Here is an 11,609-nt window from a genome sequence, read left to right as displayed (position 1 = left end):
GATTGGGTTCTTAATTGGCTTCATTATGTTGGTATTTCAAAGTTAAATATATTTAATAATTATTTGTAAAAAAATATAGTGTTATGAAAAATCATCCGATTAATCCTGATTAATCCCCGACCGATTACACCTACTCGCTACTCGTTTGAACCCTATAGCGACCGAGTAGCGATTAGCGATTTAACTGCACAGTCCTATATTAATCTAAACCCTATACATGTGTTCATTCCTTTAATTTTCTCCACCCCAATTTACTTTCCTAGCACATGCAACGCACGTGCCCGTTTACTAGTAATAATAATAATAATAATAATGATAGATAAAACTAAACATATGATAACTATCAGTTAAGGATAAAAGTCCCATAAGTAAATAGATAAGTTTTATCCTTGTTTTTCAGTGAGTTTTTTTAAAACTAAAAGGGGATTCTCACGTAGAGTTTTTGAGGGAAAAACACAGCGAGACTTTTAGAAAAAAAAATGGAGTTTTATTGAAAGAAGAAAAGGTTTTGAACAAGGAAGATCGTCTTTTTCGCGTGACAGTCGACTTCGGTCTTTCAGGGTTTTTCCGCTTTCGGAATCTAGCTATTCGGTTTATAAACTGTGAGTAGTCTGAAGATGTTTTTTTTATATATTTGTTTCTGCTAATCATATCCGTAATAGTGGTTTCCTTATTTAATATCTTGTAAACTCTGTTAATGGTGTCGGCTGTTAGATAAAATTTCGAAGTACTACAGTATGTAAAAATTCTGACGAATTTTAGAATTGATCTGTCGAAGCCTTGACACCAGTTGTTAATGGCGTCGCTATCATAACCAAATCGTCTTATTCTTTGTTGTGTTTGAATGATGTGTTTTATTTGATTTTGTGGTGATGTTAAACTGTTGTGGTTATGATTGATGATGTTTGGTTGTGGTGGTGAAGTGTTGGGTATTGAATTGGTGTTTGGTTTGATTGGGTGCTGGAGAGTGTGAGGGGAAGCTTTGGAACAAGCACATTAATGGAGGTCAATATCGATCCAGTTTTGAGGGAGGAATTGGTGAAACAATGATTTGGGTTTTGTATTAACTAAAGTAGTAGGGGTTTTAGTTTAGGTCATTTTCGGTTAGGTTTATAGGTGAGTGGTGGTCCGGCAAGTGAAGCTTTAGCAGAACATTAATGGCGTCGATTTGAGATTTTCGCAGTATAAGGGAATTGGGATTTTTGGGTATCGGCAGTTTTGGTTTTTCAAAAGGAACCAAACCGCTGGGTTTAATAGTGGTGTTAGATGGCCGGTGGTGGCTGGTGGTGGAGGGAGTCTTTTGTGAGGAAGAAGAAGGTGTGAAACGATGCGTGAGTGTTGGGTTGGATTGGGCTTGGGCCGAATCAGTGGGTGGGCCTGAGTGTTTTAAACTTTTAGATTTCATTTTGGGTTTAAGTTTTAGACTTTGGGCCTTTGACTTTGGGCTTTTGGGTTAGAGGAGTTTGGGGCTGGTTGACTGCTGTTGACCTGGCTGGTTGACTGTTGTTGACCTTTGGCAGGTTGACTTTGACTGTTGACCAAGGTTGACTTTGACCAGTTGACCCCAATTTGACCTTTAACTTGACTAAGATTAGGTCTATTATGATAGGTTTAGGGCTATTAGCGTGCTTGGCTTTAGGCTAAGACCTTTATATATATGTGTGTACGTGTATTAACTACTATGTGATATTTTAATTTTACATACGACGCTATGACACTTAGACATCCATATAATTAATAACGCGTAAACCAAAAATACAAGAAATAAGATACTCCTTCGTTCTCTGAAATAATATATGCAATAAAGTTCAATAATGTGTAAACAAATTTACTACACCCTTTTAGAACTCTCCATGCCTCAAGTTTTAGAAATGAGTTTTATGACTGATGATGTCATATGTTAGGTGGGCATTTATTAAATGTGCCATAAATGGCCCGTTAGCGTTATAAAGGTATTCATTGAATGTGCCATGAATGACCCGGGTATTCATTGAATGTGCCATGAATGACCAGATTGTTTGGACTGCCCTAGAGAGGAACTAAGGTATTCGCCTTGCGGGTTAGTTGTATTCCTTGAGTGTACGGGAATGTAGGGTTGGGTATTCCTTGAATGTGGCGGGAATAACCCAGGCCATTTATTGAATGTTCCATGAATGGCCCGTCAGTGATATGATAGGTATTCTTTAAATGTGGCAGAAATGACCTAAGGTATTCATTGAATGTGCCATGAATGACCTGAGTTTTTGTGCCCGAAGAGGCTGTGAAATATGTGTATGAAAGCCCAGAGATGGCTATGATATTGTGGTATTTGGTGGGAGAGAGGCACACAGGAATGTGTGATTTGGCAAATGTGTGGAGTGCAAATCGTGGAGTAAGTACTAAAGGATGAGTGTATAAGAAAAGTAATTGATTAATTGATAAGAGATATTGATTTGATTATGCAAGTGTGTTTGGGCTTACATTTGAATACCTATAGGATATCTACATATGTTATATACAATTTCTAACTTTCTTTTGCAGAAGGGTAGGACTTAATAATATTTTTGTGCAGAGGGCGCTTGATCCTACCCTTTATACAAAGAAATGGATATCGGTAAGTTTTAATTCAATTACTTAGTTATTAAAACAAGTTATTATAATGAGTTAATAAAATGGAAGTCTTGTTTGGGAAGAAACTATGCCGGTTGAAATGACGGAACTACCTGTCTTCCAAGCTGAGAATGTTTAATTTATGATATATAGAAAGTGTTAGTTTGATAAGTAAAGACTGGAAATGTTTATATGTGGTTAGTCTACTCATACCAGCAAATTCCATTTTGCTGACCCATGTTTGCTTTGTTTTGGCAACGTGGGTGTGTTCTTGGGAACATAGGTGGAAGGCAGTGGAACCGCGGCGTGTGATTTGGATTCTTGCCTGGAGCAGTCAGTTAGTTCTTTTATTAGGTCCGATTCTTATTGGAAGGATGTAATAACATAGTTTACATTTTCAGCATGACATGAGAATAAGATATTGAAGACTTTTATTCTTAGAGTTTGTTTGATGTTTTATTTGTATGGAAGATAGTTTAATAAAGTGATGGTGGAAAATTATGGGGATTGTGCAGTTTAAGTTGATTCTTTTATGATATGGCTTTTAGGGTTTTGTATGTGTTGTATCCACCCCGTCATAGTCTCGGTTTTTTAACAGGTGAACATAGTGATGTTTGAGATATTTATATTTCAAATATTCACTTTGTTATTGTTTAGGAATTCTGGCTGTGACAATGTCTGTATGGACATCTGTTTATATATATATATATATATATATATATATATATATATATATATGTTCACCTGTTAAAAAACCGAGACTATGACGGGGTGGATACAACACATACAAAACCCTAAAAGCCATATCATAAAAGAATCAACTTAAACTGCACAATCCCCATAATTTTCCACCATCACTTTATTAAACTATCTTCCATACAAATAAAACATCAAACAAACTCTAAGAATAAAAGTCTTCAATATCTTATTCTCATGTCATGCTGAAAATGTAAACTATATATATATATATATATATATATATATATATATATATAAACAGACGTCCATACAGACATTGTCACAGCCAGAATTCCTAAACAATAACAAAGTGAATATTTATATATATATATATATATATATACCCAACTGACGGCGCATCGTTTGGAGTTTTCTTGAGAGAGATACATCAATTTTTGTTCAAGGTATCAATTTTTGTTCAAGGTGTCAAATTTGGACTAATTTCGAGTTTAGCAAAAAAACACAAAAAGAGAGGAGTTCTTCTTTCACTACACAATTATCTCCTACCCATTATTTATCACACTCTAATTATTTGAGATATACTAAGGGTGACATCAAGATTTTTATTGCTCTTGTCATTCAACCCTATTTACATGGAGATCTTGTTCATGATCACGGGGAAGATCAATGCAATGGTTTTCAACTCCATCCAAAGATCAAACTTCCATACATTAAAGGTCATTATCATATTGATTATTATTGGCTTAACTTAATTGATGAATGAATGAAGAGAAACATAATTCAGTGTATTCTTCTCTAGCTGGAGGTATTGGTTAATTCGAGGAAACCTGAGACCTCCTAATGGTTCTATTGAGGGAACCAATGCCTCCATGATAAACACAATGTGTCAATCAAATAATAATCAGCCTACATTCTTTATTCACTCACAAGCTTAAATACAAATTCCTGTAAGTTATAGCCATAAACCACTACTCCACTTGCTAGATAGTAGCAATGCAAGGAACCACCCACTCCTTACACCCATACAATTGCTATAACTACAATGACCACTTATAATGAAACCAAAATTTGTAAATTTATTTTTTTGCAATATTTTTTCCCTTTTTCTTTTGGGTTTTTTAGACTTTGGTCCTAACAATAGTTGGTCTATTAGGGTTTGATCCAGAAAAGCTTAAATATTAGACTTTAGTCCTAGTTTTGGTTGTTGATTGTGGTCAATCTGCTTGTATTTTCAAAATGGCAATAATACCCCTCATGTGCAATATTATGTGCTTCCATTTTATCAAATTTATTCGACACATGTCGATATCTGACTTCGCATTTCGATGTGGCCGTCAGATCTCAAATTTGGGCATCTCGAGAATACAGGTGAAATAAGGAGGGAAATTTTCACATTTGGACACGTTATCACTCACTCTCTCTCTAGACTTCTCTCACAGAAACCCTAGCTCTCACTACACCATAACAGGTTATTTGCAACACACACCTTTTTTGCTTTGTAACACTTTTTTAGCGTTGGTAAGTTGCCTACGCTATATAAGCATTGCGAATGTTGATAACTGTTGGTTTAATTCGGAGGAATTTCAAGAATTAATTGCTAACACTTTCAAAGTATAGCAAACCGTAGGGTAAGTGTTAGAAATTTGAAATTCTGGGCGAAAGAGCGAAACAAAATAAAATCCCGCTCGTTATTTCGTCGAAACATAAATAACATAAAACATAACAGATAAAAAACCCTCTGTCTTCCGCTCCCTTCTCTTCTCTCAATCCCCCCATTACAGAAAAAACCAAATAAAGTTCAAAGCTTTGATTTCGGATTTTGATTTTTAGGTTATCGCCCACCACCAGAAAACCTAATTCGTGATTTCACTACTGAGAAATCTCGAGGTAATTTAAATCGTAACTTCATCTTTTTTCTTTTTTCTTTTCTTCTTGTTCAATTGATTTTAATAATCAATTGTTGCTAAATGATTCTTCTATTCTAGCTCAACAGGTTTTATTTCCCCAAATTTGTTTTTTCAATTTTTGTACGGAATGTTAGGGTTTCTTTTTTTGTTACTCATTAGTTTGTTGATTTTTTCAGGGTAGGATTTGTTTGATTCAAGAGCAGATTTCGAAGATTGGATCTCAAGTTGAAGCTCTTAAGGTGAGCTGTTTTTATTTGTTATTAATTTGTGACAGGATATAAGGATATATCTGATACTAATACCATAATGGAAGAAGAAAAAAAGTCTGATGTGGGAACAGACTTGCAAACGCAATTAATATACCATTGTAAGAAGTGCCTGAGAATCGTTGCATCTCAAGAGAATGTGGTTGACCACAAGCGGGGAGAGGGGGAGAGATGTTTTAAATGGAAGAAGAGAAGTGATTCGTGGGACACGGAGAAGGAACCACCTGAGTGCTCCTCTATATTTGTTGAGCCCATGAAGTGGATGCAAGCAGGTTATATTTTAACCCAGCCTATTTATATTTTTATACTTGTTAACTTAATTTTTAAATTGTTAACCTTTGTTGTTCTGTGCTGCAGTGGAAGAAGGTACAGTGGAAGAGAAGTTTCAGTGCTTGGGTTGCAAGGCAAGGCTAGGTTCCTTTAACTGGGCAGGTATGCAATGCAGTTGTGGTTCATGGGTGAATCCAGCTTTTCAGCTACATAAGAACCGAATAGACGAATGCCATATATGAGTAGTGCTATTCGTATTGCTTGATAGCTGGACAAGAAGAGACCAAATTGGGAAGCATCAACAACTAATCATGGAGTCTTAGGTATTCGTAGCATATAATTTAGTTTGTCTTTAGGTATGCATATCATATAATTTAGTTTGTCTTTTAGCAACTTGTATGCGTATCCATTTCTTTTTCTTCTTTTTAAATGTTACATTTTCATCTTTTCCCATCACATTTGTTGCTCCTTTTTTGCTTCGTTTTTCAAGGTTAGGCTCATGATATTTCCAACTTTCGAGACTTTCTAGACCATGATGGTAAGTAAGCCTCTAATATACCTAGTATATGTAGATTTCATTCTATCCTTGGTGTTTCTCTCACATGTGACTTTTTCTAGGCTCAGAAGTAAATGATGGATGCCGGCAATCTAAAGACGTTTCGTCCAACAAGTACTTACTCTAGACCATTTGTGTTCTTCTTGTTCGAATAAAAAGCCACTGATTTTTGTGCATAACTTAATCATGGTCAATCTTACTATTATATAAGTTCAAAAACTGCCATTTGTGTGTACTGTTTTAAATGTTAGAATTTACAACTCATTTTACTTATCAAGTATTATCATACCATTCCTTTTGCTCATATGACAAATATAATCCATGTTTCACGTAGAGTTGTGTGTCTTTTCTCAACCTTGCGGCCTATGAACCCTTTGTCTTCACTTGATTTAAGTGTACTCCTTTGCATTGTATGCCTAAATATCTTGTTTTCAATGGACCACATACTTGTTTGGAATTTCGCAGGTTGTTGGAGAGGTTGAGGAAATATGGAATTTCGGGAATCTTGTCGTATGGGCTTCTTAATATTGTCTATTATCTTGCAACGTTTTTCTTTGTTTGGTAAGTTTGTTATAAAATACCTTCATTTGGACCAATTCGTTAGTCTAGAAAAAAAAAATCTGTTTTAAGTACCTTTTGTTTTTTCAACTAAAACCACCAACAGTACTGCCACCCCAAAAGAGTTACACGGTAAGAATATTTACCGTAAAGGAAAGGAGCTAGTATCTCGCCTCTAAGTTTAGACGTTTAGTCTAAAACCAACTCTGGTAGAGACTAGACACAGGTCTGTGTTGAATCTTTTCCCTCATTGTAAGAGACTAAGGACAAAAGTTGATTAATTCACCACTTGTAATTACGGAAAGATTAGGAGGAAGCTCCTATTACCGGGCTGTGGGCGTAATTGTTTCAAGAATTGTTGTGTTCAAGGTATTATTCTTAAATTTGCCATATTTCATGTTTAGGTACTAGTCAATTATTGATTGTGGCATGATATATGTTTGTTTGTTTCAACACTTTAGAATATCTACTTGTAGCATCTTTGATGTTTAGGTATTAGTTGATTCACTGATTTTGGCATAATTAGTCTTTTTTTTTTTTTTTTTTTTTTTTTTTTTTGGATGATTATTATTAGTCAATTTGCTATAGTTGACATCCTTGAGAATCCTTTCATGTTTTCGTAATAGTGACTTTTAACATTTATCACGTAAACTTATTATTAGCATCTGTGATCGTTGGGTGTTAGTCAACTTGCTCTATTTGACATGCCTTACGAATCTTTCATGTTTTGGTAGTCGTGAATTTACTATATTCGGTAAACCTTAGCTTATTTGATCTTTGGGTATTTGTCACTTACCTGTTATATACGTGAGTTTGGCGTGATAGATACGTAATTCTAGTATCTTTGATGTGTAAGTGTTGTTGTTTTGCTCTACTTTAGCTTTCTTGATTTTTGGAATTTGGGTATTTCTCATTTTGATATATGTTTCTCTTGAACAGGGGCAAAACTCCCTTTGTATACATTTAAGAGGATGAAGAACAGAATGAACGAAAAGGAATCTGTTGGCGAGATGAAAGAGTCTCCAGTTGCCTTTCTGGATTCACTTCTTCTCGGAGAGGTAAAGGGGCTTGATAAAATTTGCACTATTAATATTCAAGATAAACTTTTAACTATAATACAGCTAACATGTAGTACTTGATTGCAGTGGGAAGATCGTGTGCAGAGAGGGATCTTCCGCTACGATGTCACTACTTGTGAGACTAAGGTTTGATCAGATTCCTTCCCGTTTTTGTTTTTGTCGTAGATCCTTCATGGGCATTTTTTGTCGGGATGAGAAATGACCTCGGGGTGTCGAGAGATAAAAATGTGAACCATGCCATTGTTCTAAAACTGCTTTGCATTCTGTGCAGGTGATTCCTGGGGAATATGGTTTCATTGCCCAGTTGAACGAAGGTCACCACCTTAAGAAGAGGCCTACTGAGTTTCAGGTTGATAAGGTCCTCCAACCATTTGACGAGAACAAGTTCAATTTTACCAAGGTTGGTCAAGAGGAGGTGCTCTTCCAGTTTGAAGAGAGTGACACTGATGAAACTCAGTTTTTCCCAAGTGCTCCAATTGATACTGAAGATTCCCCAAATGTTGTTGCTATTAATGTAAGCTTCCTTACAGTAAATAAGTGAAGTTTACTTTATATTTAACGTTAATAAGTTAAACGGTTACTCGCTCATGCAAGGTATGGGTGGAGTTCTTAAATAAGAACTCAATAAAAAATGATGGAAATAAAAGTAAAAATAAACCCAAGTTGTAGAAGCAGGTAGCTAGAAATTTCGCTTTTTGAAGAACTACAAACTACGGTAAGGAGCGACCTCTTCTCTGAGGTTCTTGAAATGTTATATATAAAAGCCTGCAATGCATCTTTTCCTTTCTGATGAACTCTTTGGATATGTATATTACATTTTGGTAATGTCTTGTGATTATCTTGGAGGATTCTTATTAAGCTTTATGTGAGATTGCGACAAGTGTTTGATCATGTTTTACTTAATTTCTTAGGTGAGTCCCATTGAATATGGACATGTACTTCCTCGATCCCTAAAATTCTGGGCTTTCCTCAAAGGATTATTTCGTCGAGCTTCTTACTTGCTCGAACATGGCTGCGAAGAGGAAACCCATGCCGATTGGGTTACAACAGGGCAAGCATTTGCAACAATCAATCACCTCCATTTCAGGTTTGTATTTCTTGCTCTCGGTCAATTCAAAAAAAAAAATTGTAATCAGTTTGTAGTGGGAAGACTAACCTAGTCAATGACAACAAGGCTTATTACTTGTCGGTTCCCCTTCCCTATTGAGAAGGCTCCTACCGAAAAATAACCATAAATGGTGGCGGGGTGAAAATTTCTGAACTGCTAAATTATCTGTCGGAGATCTTGTCTTTGAGAGCGGGAATTCTATTGAAGATTTATCTATTCTTTGATCGGATTCGTCCATTTGCCTTCAAGAAAACAACATTTTTTACAATGTGCTCATTGCTGATTCTGGAAAAAGGATCTTCCTATTGCCCCATGTAATGATTTTTCTATTGTTTGATCACTGAAAACCTAGTATCTTATTATAGGATATAGGCCTATGTTTGGCTCAGTTTCAGTCATGCTTTTGGTAGATGGCGTCTGGTTCCCTTGTTTTATATTTTGGATACCTTATTTGATTTCCATCGCTTGCTTTTGATAGTGCCTGGCATATTGCCACATGTAATAAATACCTAAACCATTACCCCTTCCTTTAGGTTTCTTATCACATTGTAAATTGTGCTGCTTGCAAATACAGCATGCATTTCACCCTTTCTAGCTCTGGTCGCCTGATTAGATGATTCTAAAGCGCAATCACTTTTGGCCACGCCAGGATCAAGTTTTGACACTGTAAGCTTGGGTTTGTAGTCCGAAATTCTATAGTAAAGTAGAATTCGCAGTCCAAACTCCCACTGTAAAGTAGAGTTAGCACTTAACAGTTTTTCCTACTGTAAAATCAATCTTCACAACGACTTTTTACTTTGTATGAAAGCATGTAAAATGACCCAAAACCTCTTTAATGTCGGTAAAGAGGCCGGCGACGTGGTAATGCCTGTTTTCAAGTTACACGAGACGTGAAATTGGCCAAACATGTTTCCTTTATTAAAAAAGAGGTTGCCCTGTCTATCATAATTTAATTAGTTGACTGGGAAATTGGTGAGCCTTCAGCCCAGTTTTCTTTTTGATTTAGTGAAGCCTTCTTGATTACAGTGGAAACTGATTTACAAGCTGGAGCTAAACACAGATATGAGGTAATATACTATAAGATTAAACAAAGTTTTGCTTTTAATTGTTGAAATATTATTAAAGTTACGATAACATTATATTTTGCTCCATTGCGCCAGCTTTTATGGGTAATTCTCATTGGATTGATCTTTGCGCTTATAATCCAGTCTTTAGCTGCTAATCTTGGCGTATCCACTGGTAAGAAGCAAAATATTGTAGCTCTATCATCTACAATTGTAGGGTATTAACCGGTTCCAGACATTGTTGCTGAGAGATAAGTTCGTGCTTGATAATGTGAATCTTTCATGAATCTCCATTTGGGTTTTGATGCAAAGGTGAGAATCCCTAGTCCTTCTTTACTGTTAAGCTCAATCCACTATACCTTAGATTATCAGTATTTAGCGTTTGAATTGGTCTTGATCCCCTTATTGTCTGCTTCATGATCTTTTCTTGGTCGACTATTTTATCTTAATGCTAGGATCTCTTTTGGAGCATTTGTGGAAGTAAATGGGCGTAGGGTTTTCCACAACGCAAGCTGTTATCTCTTGTTTAGGATCATAGTATGAAAACTTTTTTTGTGGTGATAGTTCAACAATAAGTTTGTGAGGTTTAGAAAATCGCTCAAAGTTGTAAATGTATATGGTTGGATTAGTTTTGTACTTTATCAGTTTTTTTTCCCATATATATTATGGTTTCTTTGTAAAATAGTATGAAAATGTATTGTGTACAGGATAAATTTAGTTTAAATAAGAATTGTTGATTTATGTATATGGCGCAAGAGGGGGCATCTTTTTGTAGGTTTAGCTAGTCGCTACAAAATATGAGAAATTATTTTTTTTTATCAGCAACCCATCAGCAACGGTTCATAACCGTTACAAATGATTTTTAAATTAATTTTTTTTTTAAATTAACTAACAACTTTGCAATGGTTAATAACCATTACAAATTACCAACGCTTAAAAAGCGTTTGTGAAATTAAAAAATCGTTGCAAATGTTTTAAATTTGTGTACAAAATATTTATAAAAAGTGTTGCAAATTATTATTGCAACGCTTAAAAAGCGTTGCGAAAATTATTAGCAACGCTTTTTTGCCGTTGCAAATAGCCTGTTATGGTGTAGTGTCTCTACCTCTCTCACCGAAATCGTAGCTCTCATTTGTGAAAACACCAAGTTTAACACTTATATACAAACCCAAACACCAAAACCAACCCCTCTTCTTCTCTAACCACGAAATATGAAGAACTTCCATTGGAGCTGGTGATCGTGTTTTTTTTTATGATTTTCATGAAGTGTACCTATTGATCGTTGTTGTTTTCTAGTACCGTTTTGAAGTTGTTGTGAGGTCATAATCGTTGATTTGAGGTCATCATCATCTGTTGTCATCATAAAATTGAAGGTTGTTGCTTAAATGTTAGTTTTTTATGTTCTTCATAGTAAAAATATAATTTTTATATAAGGTTGTATGATAAACATGAAAGTGTTAGCTTGATCTGTTGGAAAATTGGTGGCTTTCTCGTATGCTTCTTATAACGTTAT

At 35.4% G+C, this 11,609-nt stretch overlaps 1 protein-coding gene and 1 pseudogene across 5 annotated transcripts; both read left to right on the top strand.

Annotated features, from left to right (window-relative positions):
• The first annotated feature begins 5,474 nt into the window (after nucleotides 1–5,474).
• Nucleotides 5,475–6,090, top strand: LOC147494190 (putative inactive dual specificity protein phosphatase-like At4g18593). 4 transcript variants are annotated; one of them, XM_086566661.1, is made up of 3 exons: nucleotides 5,475–5,733; nucleotides 5,819–5,893; nucleotides 6,000–6,078. In XM_086566661.1, exons 1-3 carry the CDS (start codon nucleotides 5,502–5,504, stop codon nucleotides 6,038–6,040), a joined length of 348 nt encoding a protein of 115 aa, XP_086422787.1. In that variant the 5' UTR covers nucleotides 5,475–5,501; the 3' UTR covers nucleotides 6,041–6,078. The 4 variants fall into 4 exon arrangements, 2 of the variants coding, with proteins under 2 accessions (XP_086422787.1, XP_086422786.1); XR_015199166.1 differs by having other exon boundaries at nucleotides 5,595–5,733; nucleotides 5,825–5,893; nucleotides 6,000–6,069; XR_015199167.1 differs by having other exon boundaries at nucleotides 5,604–5,733; nucleotides 5,828–5,893.
• Nucleotides 6,091–7,180: 1,090 nt separating this feature from the next.
• LOC147494189 (GDP-L-galactose phosphorylase 2-like) lies at nucleotides 7,181–10,797 on the top strand (annotated as a pseudogene). Its single transcript, XR_015198648.1, has 8 exons — nucleotides 7,181–7,214; nucleotides 7,785–7,903; nucleotides 7,991–8,050; nucleotides 8,196–8,438; nucleotides 8,836–9,015; nucleotides 9,099–9,346; nucleotides 10,059–10,099; nucleotides 10,193–10,797. The product of XR_015198648.1 is annotated as a GDP-L-galactose phosphorylase 2-like (transcript).
• Nucleotides 10,798–11,609: the final 812 nt, after the last annotated feature.

Source organism: Coptis chinensis, chromosome 6 (genome assembly GCF_015680905.1).
Source record: "Coptis chinensis isolate HL-2020 chromosome 6, ASM1568090v1, whole genome shotgun sequence".
In the NCBI taxonomy this organism is placed as follows: domain Eukaryota; kingdom Viridiplantae; phylum Streptophyta; class Magnoliopsida; order Ranunculales; family Ranunculaceae; genus Coptis; species Coptis chinensis.
Note: the sequence above shows the minus strand (reverse complement) of the source record. Positions and strands in the feature narration are given on the sequence as shown.